The following is a 16,133-nucleotide window of genomic DNA, read 5'->3' as shown; positions in this document are numbered from 1 at the left end:
TTCTTCTTGGATTGATCCCTTGATCATTACATAGTGTCCTTCCTCGTTTCTTGTAACATTCTTTATTTTCAAGTCTATTTTATCTGATGTGAGTATTGCTACTCTGGCTTTCTTTTGATTTCCATTTGCATGGAATATCTTTTTCCATCCCCTCACTTTCAGTCTGTATGTGTCCCTAGGTCTGAAGTGGGTCGCTCGTAGACAGTATATATATGGGTCTTGTTTTTGTATCCATTCAACAAGCCTGTGTCTTTTGGTTGGAGCATTTAATCCATTCACGTTTAAAGTAATCATCGATATGTATGTTCCTATGACCATTTTCTTAATTATTATGGGTTTGTGTTTGTAGGTCGTTTTCTTCTCTTGTGTTTCCCACGTAGAGAAGTTCCTTTAGCATTTGTTGTAGAGCTGGTTTGGTGGTGCTGAATTCTCTTAGCTTTTGCTTGTCTGTAAAGCTTTTGGTTTCTCCATCGAATCTGAATGAGATCCTTGCTGGGTAGAGTAATCTTGGTTGTAGGTTCTTCTCTTTCGTCACTTTAAATATATCATGGCATTGCCTTCTGACTCGTAGAGTTTCTGCTGAGAAATCAGGTGTTAACCTTACGGAGTTCCCTTGTATGCTATTTGTCATTTTTCTCTTGTTGCTTTCAATAATTTTTCTTTGTGTTTAATTTTTGCCAGTTTGATTACTATGTGTCTTGGCGTGTTTCTCCTTGGGTTTATCCTGCCTGGGAGTCTCTGCGCTCCCTGGACTTGGGTGGCTATTTCCTCTCCCATGTTAGGGAAGTTTTCGACTATAATCTCTTCAGATATTTTCTCGGGTTCTTTCTCTCTCTCTTCTCCTTCTGGGACCCTTATAATGCGAATGTTGTTCCATTTAATGTTGTCCCAGAGGTCTCTTAGGCTGTCTTCAGTTCTTTTCATTGTTTTTCCTTCATTCTGTTCCACAGCAGTGAATTCCACCATTCTGTCTTCCAGGTCACTTATCTGTTCTTCTGCCTCAGTTATTCTGCTATTGATTCCTTCTAGTGTAATTTTCATTTCAGTTATTGTATTGTTCATCTCTGTTTGTTCTTTAATTCTTCTAGGTCTTTGTTAAACATTTCTTGAATCTTCTTGATCTTTGCCTCCATTCTTTTTCTGAGGTCCTAGATCATTTTCACTATCATTATTCTGAATTCTTTTTCTGGAAGGTTGCCTATCTCCACTTCATTTAGTTGCTTTTCTGGGGTTTTATCTTGTTCCTTCATCTGGTACAAAGTTCTCTGCCTTTTCATTTTGTCTGTCTTTCTGTGAATATGGTTTTCCTTCCACAGGCTGCAGAATTGTAGTTCTCTTGCTTCTGCTCTCTCTTCTCACAGCTTCTGTGGGTTAGGAGTCTGAGCGCAGCTTATCTAGTCCTGCTTAGGGTCTCACAAAGCTGCAATGAGAATGTTGACTGAGTTGTATTCTCATCTGGAGGCTCAGCTGGGGAAGTATCTGCTTCCAGACTTCCTTAGGTTGTTGGCAGAATTCACATCCTTGTAACTGTGAGACTGAGGGCCCCAGATTCTTTTGGCTGCTGTCAGCTCCTAGAGGCTGCCTGCAGTTTCCTGTCATGTGGACTTTCCCAGCCTGGATGCTTACTTCATCAGGCCCAAGAGGAGACTGTACAGTGAATTTACTAGCAAGACAGAGTCTTGTGTGACATGAGGTCATCGTGGGAGTGACATCCCATCACCTTTGCCATATTCCCTTGGTGAGAAGCAAGTCACAGGCCCCACTCACACTGAGGGGGAAGGGATTGCACAGGAGGTGAACACCAGGAGGCAGGGATCATAGGAGGACTGCCTTTAGTCTGTCTGCTCCATCCTTGTCTTGCTTTTCCCTATAATTTTACAACCTATGTGTGCATCACTAAAGAATATCCTGTTTGTGTACTTTGTTTAAATGGAATCTTACTGTAGTTACTCTCCAGTTTGCTTTTTAACTTAACATTGTGAGGTAAATTTATGTTGATGCTTATTCCTGTAGTTCATTTATTGTTCACTGCTGTATTATATTTCATTATAGAAATATTTTATTTATCCATTTTCCTTTCAATATGTATTTGGGCTGCTTTCATTTTGTGCTAATCGAAACAATGCTACATTGAATATTTTTGTACATCTTCCTTGTGCATATTTGCAAAAAATTCAAGGTAATATGCCCATAGTGGAATTGCCTGTGTGTATCTTCAGCTTAACTGGATAATTCCGAATTGTCTTCCAAAGTAGTTCTGACCTACACTCCCAGCAGCAGGGTTTAACAGTGCCAGTTATTCCACGTCCTCACCAAAATTTGGTATTGTCAGGCTTTTAATTTTTGCTAATCAAATGGGTATGATATGGTGTTTTGTTATGGTTTTAATTTACATTTTCCTTATTACTCTTTTAACATGTTTATTGGTCATTCTTGTTTTCTCTTATGAAGATATCTCTTTGGGTCTTTTGCATAATTTTCTATTGTACAATATATACTTTTTAATATTGATTTTTATATATTCTGGATATTAAGTTTGTATATTCTTTTGTGTATTCTGGATACTAATTCCTTGTCATTTTTAAGTTTTGCAAATTCCTTCGTCAGTTTGGGACTTGTCACACTTCTTATTTAGTGTCTTTCAGTGGACAGTAGTTCTTAATTTTAATGTAGTTGAATTCATCAGTCTTTCCCATTATGGGTGTTATTTTTTGTAACTTGTTTAAGAAATTTAAAATTATGACTACACTGAAGACACAAAATTTTCTGTTTTCTTCTAAAGTTTAATGTTTTGCCTTTCATGTTTAAATGTTTAAGTTAGTGTTTGTATTATATGTGGTATGAAGAAGGGATCCAATTTGATTTTTGTCTGCATACAAATAACCAGTTGTTCCAACATCATTAATTGAATAATCCTATCTTTACCCACTAATCTGCTTTGTCAATTCTGTAATAAATAAAATTTCACATGTACATTGGTCTGTTTCTGGACTGTTAGACTTCATTTTTTCTGTTTGTCTGTCACTGTCCCTATTCAGTGTTGTCGTCTTTTCTACATGTTTTGACATCTAAAAGGCCAAATTCCTCTACCTTGTTTTTCTTTGTATCTCATTTATTCCTAACTCTCTACTCTTCTCTATAAACTTTACAGTCATCTTGTCAGGTTCCATGAAAAGTCCTGTGGAGACTTTGGTATTGATTTAAATCGGTACATGTATGGCACTAGTCAACTTTTTGCAATGCTGAATCTTTCTATCCATGAATGTATTAGGTATAGCTCTTCACTTATTTAGGTCATTTAAAATGTTTTTTATTAAAGTTTTATCATTTTCTCTGTAAAAATCTTTAATCATTTTTGTTACTAATTCCTAGCTCTCTTATATTTTGTTGATATTGTAAAAGTTACTGTTCTAAAAATATATATATTTTCTATTGCTGATTTATAGACATACAGTTAATTAAGTTTTGTATATTGGTCTGTGGCCATCTTGCTAAATTGTCTTAGTAATTATAATTTATCTGTAGTTTGCTTTAAGTGAATGATCATACTGTCTGCATAATTCTGTTTCTTCCAATTTGATCCTTATATTTTAAATTTCTTCCACCCTATCTTTAGAGCTCCCCTACAGAGTTGTCACTGAGTCAGAACATGTACATTTAAATGTATCAGGTGCCTGAAAGGTCATCATTTTCATGAAGTTTCCACGTCTACCCTAACACATTATCTTCTCCCTCCTCTGAGATTTTATGAATTTACTTGCCTGTACTGCTTTTTTGTCACTCACTCTAGGTTTGCAATGGTAATTATCTTTGTATATGTTATGTCTTGGACGTTTTATTCTCCTCACAGCACAGGCACAGTGCCTTGGGCCTTTCGGTATCAAAGATAAGTTGGTTCCTTGGTTGAAATGCTTTCAGGGCACTTGCATTTATATGGCGATCACTGAATTATTCGAGACAATGTCTTGAATAATTTGAGACAGTATCTCCATAAGAATAAATATGATGTAGGGGGAGTTCATAAATCTCTTATCCCTGTAGTATATCTTTGCATGTGAGTGTGCTGTGTCTTCTCATGAGTCCCTAATATTTCACAGCATGCTCTCTTCCAGATGAACAGTGTAGCATATGATATCAATAGCAGTTGTTTGGCCATTACATGGCATGTTTATTACGTCTAACTGCTCTTCCAAAGTTACTCATTTTTATGTCTTACTCAGCATTAGCACCAGCCCTTGTTGAATGCTTAAAGGACATTATAATAAGATTATAATTGACATGGCATTATAATAATATTATTACAATTTTAAGTGATAATAGTAATAATGAGTGTTGAAATAATAGCATAGTGGTCACCAGAACTGGTATATGACATGGTTCATGTAAATACTAGCAAAGGGCTATGGGGATTTTTGTTTGTTAGTTAATGTGGTGCTACCAGGTCACAACAGAATTTATATTACTTAGCCATAAAGCTTATGGTTATGTGGAATTCTTGACAATTTTTGAATATTTGAGAGGTTTCACTATTTCAGAATTTATTCATAAACTGAGACTTATTTTTGTATCATGCCGTTTCAGGTACATGAAATATGACTGCACTATATCTTACTTTTGAATAAAAGTAACTTTGTAGGTATTAACTAATCTTTTCATTTGATGCCTTCTAACTTATCTTCCTTTATTTATTTATTTTATTTTTTTGTCTAGGTGCCATTAGGCTTCTCAGCTCCATTAGATGACCTTCCCCCAGTCCCCCACATGGCATGCTGTACCCTGGAAAACCTGTATCTTCTGATGGGAAGGGAACTGGAAGATCTAGAGAAGGTACCTCCAGGAAATGTGCTAGGTAGGGTGGTGTTATGTATTATATCTGTAGTCCATTCTGAGAGATTACCTGTCACACAAACTAAGTGAAGTCTTCAAAGGAAATGACTTTGATCTCATTTTTGGTTTGTTTATTTTTGTCTGGTGTCCTTAGGCTTTAACTTAGTGCATTTGAGTAATTAGCATGTACAGCCATAGCTTGCTGTAAATTGTGGTAGTTCTACTTTAAAAAAAAAGTAATCTGTGAATGCGCTATCCTAAGCTGGAGTTCCATTTGTTTGGGAGCAAGAAGGAGAATTCCTGCTCACATTAAAGTCAGTCTAGATGAATAAGACACTTCTGGTTCTAAATTATCGGAAACTATTCTGATGTAAAGGTCTATTTTCTCGCAATATTTTTTATCCATTGAATGTTGCTTTATATTATATATCCATAAATACTGCTCCTTATCTCCATAATGTTTATTACTTGCTTGGCTTCTGCTCTTTGTGTGCAGAATTCACATTTTAAGGTCCTTAGTGCAATCCTAAAGACTTAGCTTAAGGAATTTCCCTTGGATCATCACAGGAACCTGAGTGTGTTGTGGAATGTTGTATCCCATTCTGAACCCTTAGGGTCCTTGTCAGCTATAGAGCTATTTATTGGGTGATTGCTTGGGCTGGGGATTCTTTTTATGTTTTAGAGAAATGATCTAGACTACTGGTCCAGAACAGCTGGATTTTGTCCACTTTAGTCCGGGAAATATGCCAAAGCATTTTGATGCTCCCTTGCTGGGATACATTCTTTTTAAAACTTTTTCATTCCTTTTTTGTTGTTGTTTTGTTTTTTTGGTATGAAATTAGTAGAATTCCTAGCTTCTCATCAGTGTTACCCATTCTTTTCACCCCTTTGGAAAATGCTATTGAACCTTAACAATTGATATAACTTTACGAGCTTCCGTAGCCAGCAAAATATTTTATCAGGAAGGACATGGGAAGATGAACAGAAAACACCCTATTTTTGTTTATAAGCCTTCCTTGGGATTACTGTATTTCTCTTGATTCGATTAATTTTGTTTCTTAAATGGAAGATGAGGTCGAAGATCTCTTAACACAATGTTCAAGTGAAAGAAAAGGTATTGAATAAAGGGTTGAGTGAATGGTTTTTATAGTATCCCCTCCAGTTAAGGCTCATTGTTTGTGCTCTTTCCCCAGTAGAGGTTAGGAACTTGACATGCAATAGTTCTGGTTTCCTTCTTTCTGTTTCTAGATTTCCATATGCTGTTCAGGACTGAGGTCAGCTGGGTTATAAGTAGGGAAACCATCTCTCTTTCATCTGCCTCCTAAGGCAGCCCTTAACTCTGCCATCTGCTACAGGAGACCTACTACAAGTTAAAACTGTCTTTGTCTTGGAGAAAAGAGACATGCCTCATTCTCTTTTACTGATCTTTTAAAACATTTTGGGGTGTTGGTACGAGCTAGGGTGGTGGAGGTGATTAAACATTCATTTACCAAATTCAGTGATAAAAAAATAAGATAGTTGGACACCCAACTTTGGGACAAAATGGATTAGGGAGAAAAGCCAGATTTATTTCGTTTAAGAATTAGGATTGTATTTAGCTGCAGGTAATCAAAAAACCAACTGCATAGTCTTAAACTTCACTCAGTAGGAAGTTTAAGATAGAGGACAGAGAGTTGAGGGCTGGTGGGATGGTTCTCCTATGTCATCAGGGAGCCAGGTTCCTTCTCTTTGCCTGTTTGCAATCCTCAGGATGTGCTTTTGTCCCCATGGAACCAAGATGTCTCCTGCATCTCCAGGAATCACATCGACATTCCTGGCAGGAAGAGGGCACAAGGGCCAAAGGCCTTCTCATAGCACTGATGTTTTTATTTGGGAAGAAATGCCCTGTTAGTGACTGATGTATATATCCTCATTTCTTTGTAATTTTGTCATGTCATCACCCCTAGCTGCAGTGGAGGCCAAGGATTGAGTCTCTTATAGTCTCTACAATTAAGGCAAGGGATATTGGGGTTGTGAATGGCTTTTGAATAGCCAGTCCACACTGTCAGCCACATTTCCTCCACATTGCCCTGGTGTTGCCTGAGGCCCCTTCATTAAGGTTCTGTTTCTTTACATTAAGGAGGAAGATAGTCTTCCAGAATGATTATAAATGTAGCATTGAAGGGGTTGGAATCCAGCCAACCACTTTGACTTACCTTCTGAATTGAAGCAGACAGTAATTGTTTTCCTTCTATTAATCCAAATCTAATGGAGCCTCATGCCTGACTAGAGAACAGGAGTATACCAAAATTCTGGTCATAGTTTTGCCACTAACTAGTTATATGGCCTCAGGCCAACTGTATAACCTTTCTGATCCTCAGTTTTGCCACATGATTTGGACTAGAGAAATTTTTACCAACATTTCTTATAGTAAAAATAGAACAGCTACTTTAATTTCTTTTTCTGCAAAGACTATTTATGGACTCCCAGGGCTTCTTGTGTTATATTTATCATACATTCTAAACTTTAAGGACAGAACATTAAATAGCATTGTATGGATACATTTTATTGCTGTAGCTGTAAAATATAAACAAAATTATATTTTGTACGTCTTGTTTATAAAATACATGCATACAAATGTAAAAATAAAGTACAAACAGAATTTAAGTTTAAAATTGCCATTATATTATGGCAGGTTGACATTTCAGTGAGGATGGAGTAAGATACAAATTCTTAATACTTTTGTCATGAAAATCTTCCCTGGATTATGTCAGTATACCACTGGTTGAAAAAAGTCCTGAACTAGATTATCTCCAAGGTTCCCTCAGACTTTAACTTTTCAGGTTTGTGTTTTTTAGAGAAAAATCTTATTTTAGTTATTAGGATATTTCCCTTCCTAGTATTCCTTAGAAGGAACAGTACATTTTTGATATGGTTACTTGGTTGGGTTGAGAACCCATTTCAGTGGCTCTGTCAGAACATGTTGAACTAGTTACTAGCCTGAGAGTCAGAATTACCTTTTGTAAGGCAAATTTCACTTGTTTATTGATTAAAAAACTGGAGCATATGTAGCAGTAGTAGCAGTTTCATAAGCCAGATGTTTAATAAAAGCAACCTTTCAAAGCTAGGAGTAAGTTTAAGGCAGGACAGAGGAAAAGGCCAAGAATTCTGGTATGTTAAGAGGTGAGAAGCAAACAGAACAAGAGAAAGCTAATTGCCAGCAAGGGTAACAAATGCTGGGATTCTAGCTATCAGGTTTCTATGTCAGCACTGTTGTTGTTTACTTAAAACAGGTTTGTCTTCCTGTGGCAGGGGGTGGGCAGGGGGTGAATGGAAAGAATAAGTTGAGTGGCTGAATGTGGTTGAATTAATCTACGTGTTCCAGTTATCTGTTACTGCATAATAAACCACCCAAAGCCTAGTGGCTTAAAACAAAGGCACTTGTAAATTTTTCATGAATCTGCAATTTGGACATGGTTTGGTGGGACAGCTTGTCTCTGTGCCACATGGTGTCAGTTGAAGTGCTCAAAGCCTGGGTGCTACAGTTATGTGAAGGCTCTTTTCACTCACTTGTCTGCTGTTTGATGCTGGTTGTCGGCTGGGACCTTTTCTGGAAGTGGAACTGGGGCTGGAGCATGTGGCCGCCTGGCTTCCTCACAGCATGGTGGCTGGGTTCTGCAGGTGAGCATCCCAATAGGGAGAGCCAGGAGGGAGCTGTATCAACTTTTATGACCCGCCTCTAAAGCCTTCAGTCTCATTTCCGCCACCTTCTCTTTATTAAGAAGTGAGAGTCGCTAAGACGGGTCCATACTCAAAGAGAGGGAACTAACTCCACCTTTGCTGGGAGATATGTCAAGGAATTTGTGGACATGTTTTAAGATGACCACACCACTAATCATAGATAATTTCTTGTTTCCTTTTGTATTTTAGCAGGCCCGTGGTAGGACACATATTGCAAATTAAGACATAGCGATGTTCATAGTGATCAGGCAGGCCTGTAAACTTCTTTTTCACTCTTCCTAACTTACAGAAAAAGTTACAATTCTCATTTTAATAAGAAAATAGTAGAGTGATATGACCGATACCCATATGCTTTTCATCAGAAACGATACCAAGTCAGATTTATCAGGTGCAGATGAAAATTTTTGTTGGGGAGGGAAATGAAAACATTATATGGCATTCTTGAACAAGTCAGTGTAAAGTCTAAAGGAAAGTTCCTTTATTGGTACTTGAAAAATGCATATTTCACACTTGAACTCAGCTATAACTCACTTGGAATACTTACACCGACTAAGTGTGGTTAGATTTTATGGTCTGGAAATAGTCAATTTAAAGTTTAAAATCATTTAATTCCAACCTGATGTTTGAAAAGTTGGTATAGATGGGACCAGAGAAACCTTACTGTGTTGAACACACAATAGTCTTTTGTTCAATTCTCTACTGAGAATTTCTCTAAAAATAAATGTTTGCTACAGGCGCCTATTAAAATGTGAGGGGAAATTGAATTAGGATTCCAAATCTTTAGCCTTTTCTTACACACTTCTAGATCTCTTCCATATGGTTAAATCTTTAAAAATTTCAGGGACATATTCTAAGAGGAAACATGATATTCCTCTTTTTGCAACATGAAGAAAATAATAAATATTAATTAGCCTTTTCCTGAAATGGTTTTAGTTTTGCCGTGGTTGGTTGCTGGGTTGATAGGAAATCAGTGTGGATTAAATGGAGAGAGGGAGTGTATGTGTTCTCCTTAGTCATGTGGGGTGACTGACGAGGCAGAAGCCATTGAAGGGTTTTACTAGCAGGTTTGATTTGATTATTTCAAGGGAAGGCTCAGCAGTTGGTGACTCTTAAGCCTTTGTAGTACATTTGTAATACTTTAAATTCACTTACTAGTGAATTTCTTTTAAATATGCCTTACTATCAACATTTCCACTTGGAAAGACTCTGTTTTAATCAGTAAATAACCAGCAGCCTTACTAGTCATTTCTTAGTATTAATAGTTCCAACTGATTTTAGTAAGTTTTCTTTGCAGATGATAATGAATTTGTTCTCCTGTTTCCTAAGAGTTATGTGTCTTATTTCTTTTTATTTTTATTGCCTATAAAAGTATGATAAATAATAGTTATAGCTGCTGTTCTGTCTTGTTCCTTCCTGACTTTAATGAAGCTATTCCTAGTATTTTAGTTTCAGGTTTGCTGATGCCTATTGATTCATATCTCTTAATCATGCTAGGAAAGTTTTGGGTTTTTTTTAAAAATCAGGAATAGATACTTAATTTTTATTGATACATTCTCAGCCTCTGAAGACAAGGTTATAGAGCTTTTCTCCTTGCTATAATTGATATCATGAATTATATTTATTTCCTGGTTATTAAGATGTCCTTGTGTTTCTAGAAAAAACAGTACTTGAGCATTTTCATATTTTCTCCATGCACTGTTAGATTCAATTTTCTAGTATTTCATCCAGACTTTTCTTGTATTATTAATAAAATTGACATTATTTTCTTGGTGTTATGGTAGTTCCAAAATGGGAAGCGTCCATCTTTTCTACCCTCTAGAGCTGCACTGTCCAGTTGGTAGCCATTAGCCATATGCCATTATTTAAATAGATTAGAATCGGATAACATTAAAAAAGTTTACTTCATCAGATACACTAGTCACATGTCAAGTGCTCAGTAACCACATGTTGCTAGTGGCTACCATTTTGGACCTTGTTATTCTAGAGACATTTCTATAGAATGTGATAATCATCATTTCTTTGAAAGTTTTGAAATAGTTCACTTGTAAATCATCTTGGCAGGGCACATAAAAAGTTTGATTCTTTCAATCTGGTAGACTGTCTTTCTCATGATCAATTCTATGTTTGTATTTTCTTTATTTCTTCACTATATAAGTTTGTCTTTTTTATTTTGAGGTCATAAGGCTTATATGTGAATTCTAAGGGTTATTTTTTTTTTAGAAGTTCTTTTTAAAAGATGGTTTTCAGTATAATGTGGGTCATGATAGAGATATATTTGAAAAGTTCAGGGAAGCTAAATAAGAATTATCTCTTACCATAGGGATAACCACCAGTCTTTTTTTTTTATTTTTAATCTGTGTGTGTATATATATATTTTTAAATTGTGATAAAAATGTAATGACACAACATTTACCTTCTTAACCATTTTTAAGTGTACAGTTCAGTAGTATGTTTTTAATTTAAAAAAAATCACACTTTCTCTACTGTTTTGTAACTTGTATGTTTTTCTCTTGGAGATAATCTCTTCTCACAATATTTATAGCTTTTTCCCTTGTGTTTAAGTATGTTTGCTGTAACCCTTAGAACAGTGCTTAAGAGTGGTGTCTTATTCCTTTTATAGTATAGGAATTCCTGTAAACATTTTAGTGTTTCTATGAGATTTGATCTGGATAGTCTTTACAATTAAAATAAAGTATCCTCCTGTTTCTGTTTACTAGGTTAATTTTTTAAATGTGGATAGATATTGAGATTTATCACGTGGTGTTTTCCACATCTTTCAGGTGATACATGTTTTTCTCTTTTGACCCACTTATATTGTGAATCACATTAACACGTTTCCTAATATCAAACCAGCTTTGTATTCCTGGAATAAACTATTTGAAGAGTATATTTCAATATGTTAATAGCGCAGTGGATTCTATTTGTTAGTAGTTTTTCTGTAAAGTGTTTATAGTATTTGTAAGTTTGCCTGATCTATAGTTTTTTGTATATTTTATATTTGTGGAATTTAGATATCAGCTTTCTACTAGCTGTATGAAGAAATAACAAATTAGGGGATATTTTCATTGCTTCTTGTTTTGCAAACAGTTTAAATGACACAGGAATTTTCTGGCCCTTAAGAAGTTTGATTAACACCATGAAAGCAACTATACCTGGTTGGTTGTCAGTTGTGATTTGATAATGTTATCAATTATTATTGTCCCTTTCTTTTTTATTCAAAAGAGTTGGTTCATTTTTTTTCTTTTTTTTTTCAGATGAAAGTATTTATAGCCTGAATCTTACTTATAACTTTGGCTGGATTTCTTTAGTTTTATATGCATTATTCTTTTTATCATTACATTTTTATACACACTCTATCTAATTCAACACTTTTCAACCAGTGTACTGCAGTTGCACTTAAATGCGACAAGCTGTTGATCCCTTTAGTCCTTAAGGCAGCTGAGCAGGTTATGAGATAGCTGGAGTCCTCTTGTCTGTTACCTAAGATCGAATTGTTACCATATGGTTTAGTAAAATGCTTATTTTAAGATGTGTCTGTTGAATCCTCATTTTCACTCACTGGAGTAACTGGCTAAAACTACGTAACTTCTTTTGAATAGATAGACTAATACAGCTTCATAACCTAAGAATTGACTATTAATAAGTTTATTGCCACTCTAGATATTATACGAGAACAAATGATTATGTGATGGGAATTTTTTTCCCTTCCGTCTCCAAATATGATAGTCCTCTTTTACTCTTAAATAGCACTTATAAAATAGAGACCAGCTTGTCACAGGAAATAAAGGAAGAGGTAATTGAAACAGTTTTTGCTGAAGTTTTTCAGTTGAAGAAAGGTGCGACACGGGTTAATGGTGTGAAGGAGTGGTTGGGTCAAGGCAAAGAGAGAGGGAAAGTGTGTGTGTGTGTGTGTGTGTGTATAATAGAGTTTGATAATAGCTGTTTTTCAGAGAGAAAAAGAGGTAGTGAAAGGGGAAAGATGAGGGATGCAGTAAAATGTTCAAATGGTTAGTGGTATATAGAATATAACCTCTCTCAACTCAACAGTGTAAAAAACATGGTCGGCTGGTGAGAGTAAAGAAGGCTTGGGAGGGAATAAGATTTTGAAGCGTGTGATAATGCATGGAGAAACCATAGCGAGCAGTTGCTAGCAGATCATCAGGTTGTACTTTGACTAAAATAAATGGGATTGCAGTGAGGCTTTAGGAAGACATGGAGATGGGAAGTCCATGAGTATTGCTCAGACATGGAAACATAAGATTGGCCTGAGTCGAGTGCCCGTCATAGAGGGACTATATATTGGCTATTGTTAGACATTTTGCAGCTGCCCCAGGTCTAAACGTGGAGGAAATAACCACTGAGACCTGGTTGGCCGGGAGGGGGCAGGCTCACGTGTCATTGAGCCACCTCATGTAAACTCAGCTCATAGGCTTGTTGCAATTTCCTCATTTCCATTTGTCTTTGGCCCTACCAAGCCTGTTTCAGATACAATAGTTGAAAAAGTGAGCAGTTGTATTTAGAACTTACACATAATAGTAAACGTACTACAAGTCATATTCCATTTCAAGTGATATTGGAATCACACTTGTGAGTTGAATAATTATTTGTATAATTGTCATGCCAGCACTGGGGAGGCCAGAGCCTGGAATTTAGCTAAACTCATAAGATACTGACAGATCAAATGTCAGATATAGGAAGCTGAAAGCGTAGGTGGTAATGGATAAAGCAGAGGTCAAGTTTAAGAAGCTGATGGTGAGACCTTTGACCTCTTTTCTTAGTATTTTTAATGCATGACAGAATGGGGAAATAATTTGACTTCCGTAAATGGTTAAATGAAATTTGGGAAGCAATCCTTGATGATTCACACAATAGTCTTGTTGACAAGGCCAAATTTGGTTTTATCCAGCTGACGACTGACTGTCAAGATACTCTCTTATACCCCTAAATTGATACCATCCATTGGAGTACAACTTGGCATTGTATATCAAGAGTTTTAAAGATAATTATATCTTGAAAAATAATCATATCCTTTGACCCAAAAGTGCTACCTTTAGGGATTGATTCAGAGGGAAATAATTAATATTGTACACAAAGATTTGGCTATGAAGATATTTATTATAGTCTTGGGGGAGAGGGTAAATGGTTAAATAGAATTTTTAAAAATTTTTCCAAAAAGAAAGGTATTTCTGCAAAGACTATGAAGATAGTTTGAAGGAAGCTGATTTTGAGTGATAACAGTAACTATGGATTTTGAGTGGTGGCAGTAATTAAGAAGGCTCGACATCTCTTTTGGTCTTTTCAGAAAAGATGAAGTATGTGGTTTAGAGGAAGGTGTGATGTTGGAGGGAGAAACATGTTTCTAGTATGACCTAAAATGTGGCAGACCCATTAGATGTGAAAGTAATCAAAGAAATGCATGTATTTTAAAATCATGAGATATTGTTTTATAACAGTTAGAATGGTGGAATTCTTAAAATCTGGCAGTATCCTGTGTTGTAGGGATGGAGCAGTGAAAACATTTATAAACTGTTGATGTAAATTGTTAATTGGTACACCACTTTGAAGAATAGGTGACGGCAAGACACAGCAATTCCACTTTTAGGACTATATCTTAGAGAAACTTTTAAATCTTGCAAACAAGGAAACATGTACAGGAATTTTCATAATAGCACTAATTACGATAGCAAAAAAATGGGGGGAGGGGAACAACCTAATTATCCATTGACAGAAGAATGGATAAGTAAATTATGGTGCAGTCATAAAGTAGAATATTATACATGGATGAAAATGAACTACGCTATAAATATCAACTTGGGTCAGTCTCACAAATAGTGCATTTTAAAAACAAGCCAGTTGTCAACCATTTATGTAAAGGTTAAAAACATGTAAATATTGTATATTGTTTAGAAGCAGATACATATGTAATAAAAAAAATACATGAAAAGATAAACAGGAAGTTCAACAGAGTAGTTCCCTTGAGAGAGGATGTGATTGGGAGGGGTAAAAATTATTGGAAATATTCTCTTTTGTCAGGTGAATAGTGAGCCTATATTGTCTGTTTTATTTTTCTTTTTACCTTTTTTATACCTGAAATATCATCTAATTTTTTTTTTTTTTAAGTCAGAAGGGAAGACCATGTTAATATCTTTCTTTGACACCATTGGTGCTGTTTTATAGAATTTATCCTGTTGAATTGAGTGGAGAGGTACGAAGTACATGGGTTGGAAATAGGATACTCTGGGTTAAAATTCCAGCCGAGCAACCCTTTAGCTTTGTAGCTTTGGGCAACGTACTTACTGTGATCTTTCACTTCATCTTGCAGATGAGGATAATGGGAAGCAACAGGATGATGCCTCTTATTTTGTTTCAGAAAATATCACAAGGCAACATGTTAATTAAGCAACATGGTTATTACCATTGATTGCCATGGGAAATATTATCATTAATTAATTGACTGCCAGTTGTCACACTTGTTAAGAAAATAAATCATAAGTGAAGCACGTAATTGTGAAGATTAAAGAACACTTTTCTAATTTAGCATGTCACTTATTTAAACATAACTCTTTTGATCTAATTGAAAAATTCAAGTTGGCTGCCATAAACATTCTGGGGAAAGTACTCTGTTGTTCTTATGAAGTCTGTCTGAAAAATGTCCTCCAAAAAATGTAGGTAGAGAAGAAATCAGATGCTTTGGCTCTTACTGAAACTACTTCTCTGAGTCTTCCTCTCATCCTTAGTTATTCAGAGTTAACAAAGAATCAGAACTTCTGGTAACCTCTTCAAGAGAAAGCTTGAGGTAAGTAGAGATGATAGAAGGAATCAGTTTCCCGGAGAAGCAAGGCAGAAAGGGTGGATTCTTGAAACTTCTGAATTGACAACATGGATGTTAGAACTCCATTCCATTTGGGTCGGAGCCTGACTCCAGAAGTGTATGTTTTAGAGGAGGAAGAGTGGCTGAGGCAGAAGGCGGTGGCTTGCAAGTTGGAGGAGGTAGAGAATTTTCTATTGAGAAGCATGTATACAAGCTTGAACACAAAGCGAAGACATAAGCAGACGGGTGGTGGCGTCCCAGATACTCCGTGAGAGGCCGCATCACGCGCCTGGTCAACAAAGCCAGGAGCTGTTCGGGGTAGATTCAGAGTTAAGGTTTGATATTTGATTTTTTTGTTTTTTTTTTTTTGCAAGAAGGTTTTAACTATAAAAATAGTTATATATTCTTCTGAAATGTTATCCTGAAAATATAGTGATTAATAAATATAAAGCACACCACAAAATAGCAGTATAATTTGTTCTCTTAAAATAAAAAGAAATATATTAATTTTTTTAAGCTGTCATTTGTAAGGTAAATCCTTAGTTGGATCTCTGGAATTGTATTAAGAGCAGTAGAAGCTGAAAGCAACTAGGTTCTGCCCTGGAATAAAATATATGGTGGTCTTTTAAAAAGCACTTGGCCTTTTTACAGTTTTATAGGGTGGGGAGGAGAGCCAGTACACCTTCTATTAGGGAAGGAAGTCCCTTTCTCCTTCAGTGGTGGGCACTTAGCTTATACCATCCTAACACTTCACACAAGCTAATTTGGGGGGCAG

At 36.0% G+C, this 16,133-nt stretch overlaps 1 protein-coding gene across 1 annotated transcript in view; it reads left to right on the top strand.

The window, feature by feature from the left end:
* The window catches only part of EFL1 (elongation factor like GTPase 1), a 135,225-nt gene that overhangs the window by 47,868 nt on the left and 71,224 nt on the right, over nucleotides 1-16,133 (top strand). The window contains exon 15 of the mRNA XM_057543843.1: nucleotides 4,711-4,849. Within this exon, the coding sequence (XP_057399826.1) occupies nucleotides 4,711-4,849 (139 nt within the window). The remainder of the gene's footprint in view (nucleotides 1-4,710; nucleotides 4,850-16,133) is intronic.

This window comes from Balaenoptera acutorostrata, chromosome 3, assembly GCF_949987535.1.
Source record: "Balaenoptera acutorostrata chromosome 3, mBalAcu1.1, whole genome shotgun sequence".
In the NCBI taxonomy this organism is placed as follows: Eukaryota; Metazoa; Chordata; class Mammalia; order Artiodactyla; family Balaenopteridae; genus Balaenoptera; species Balaenoptera acutorostrata.
Note: the sequence above shows the minus strand (reverse complement) of the source record. Positions and strands in the feature narration are given on the sequence as shown.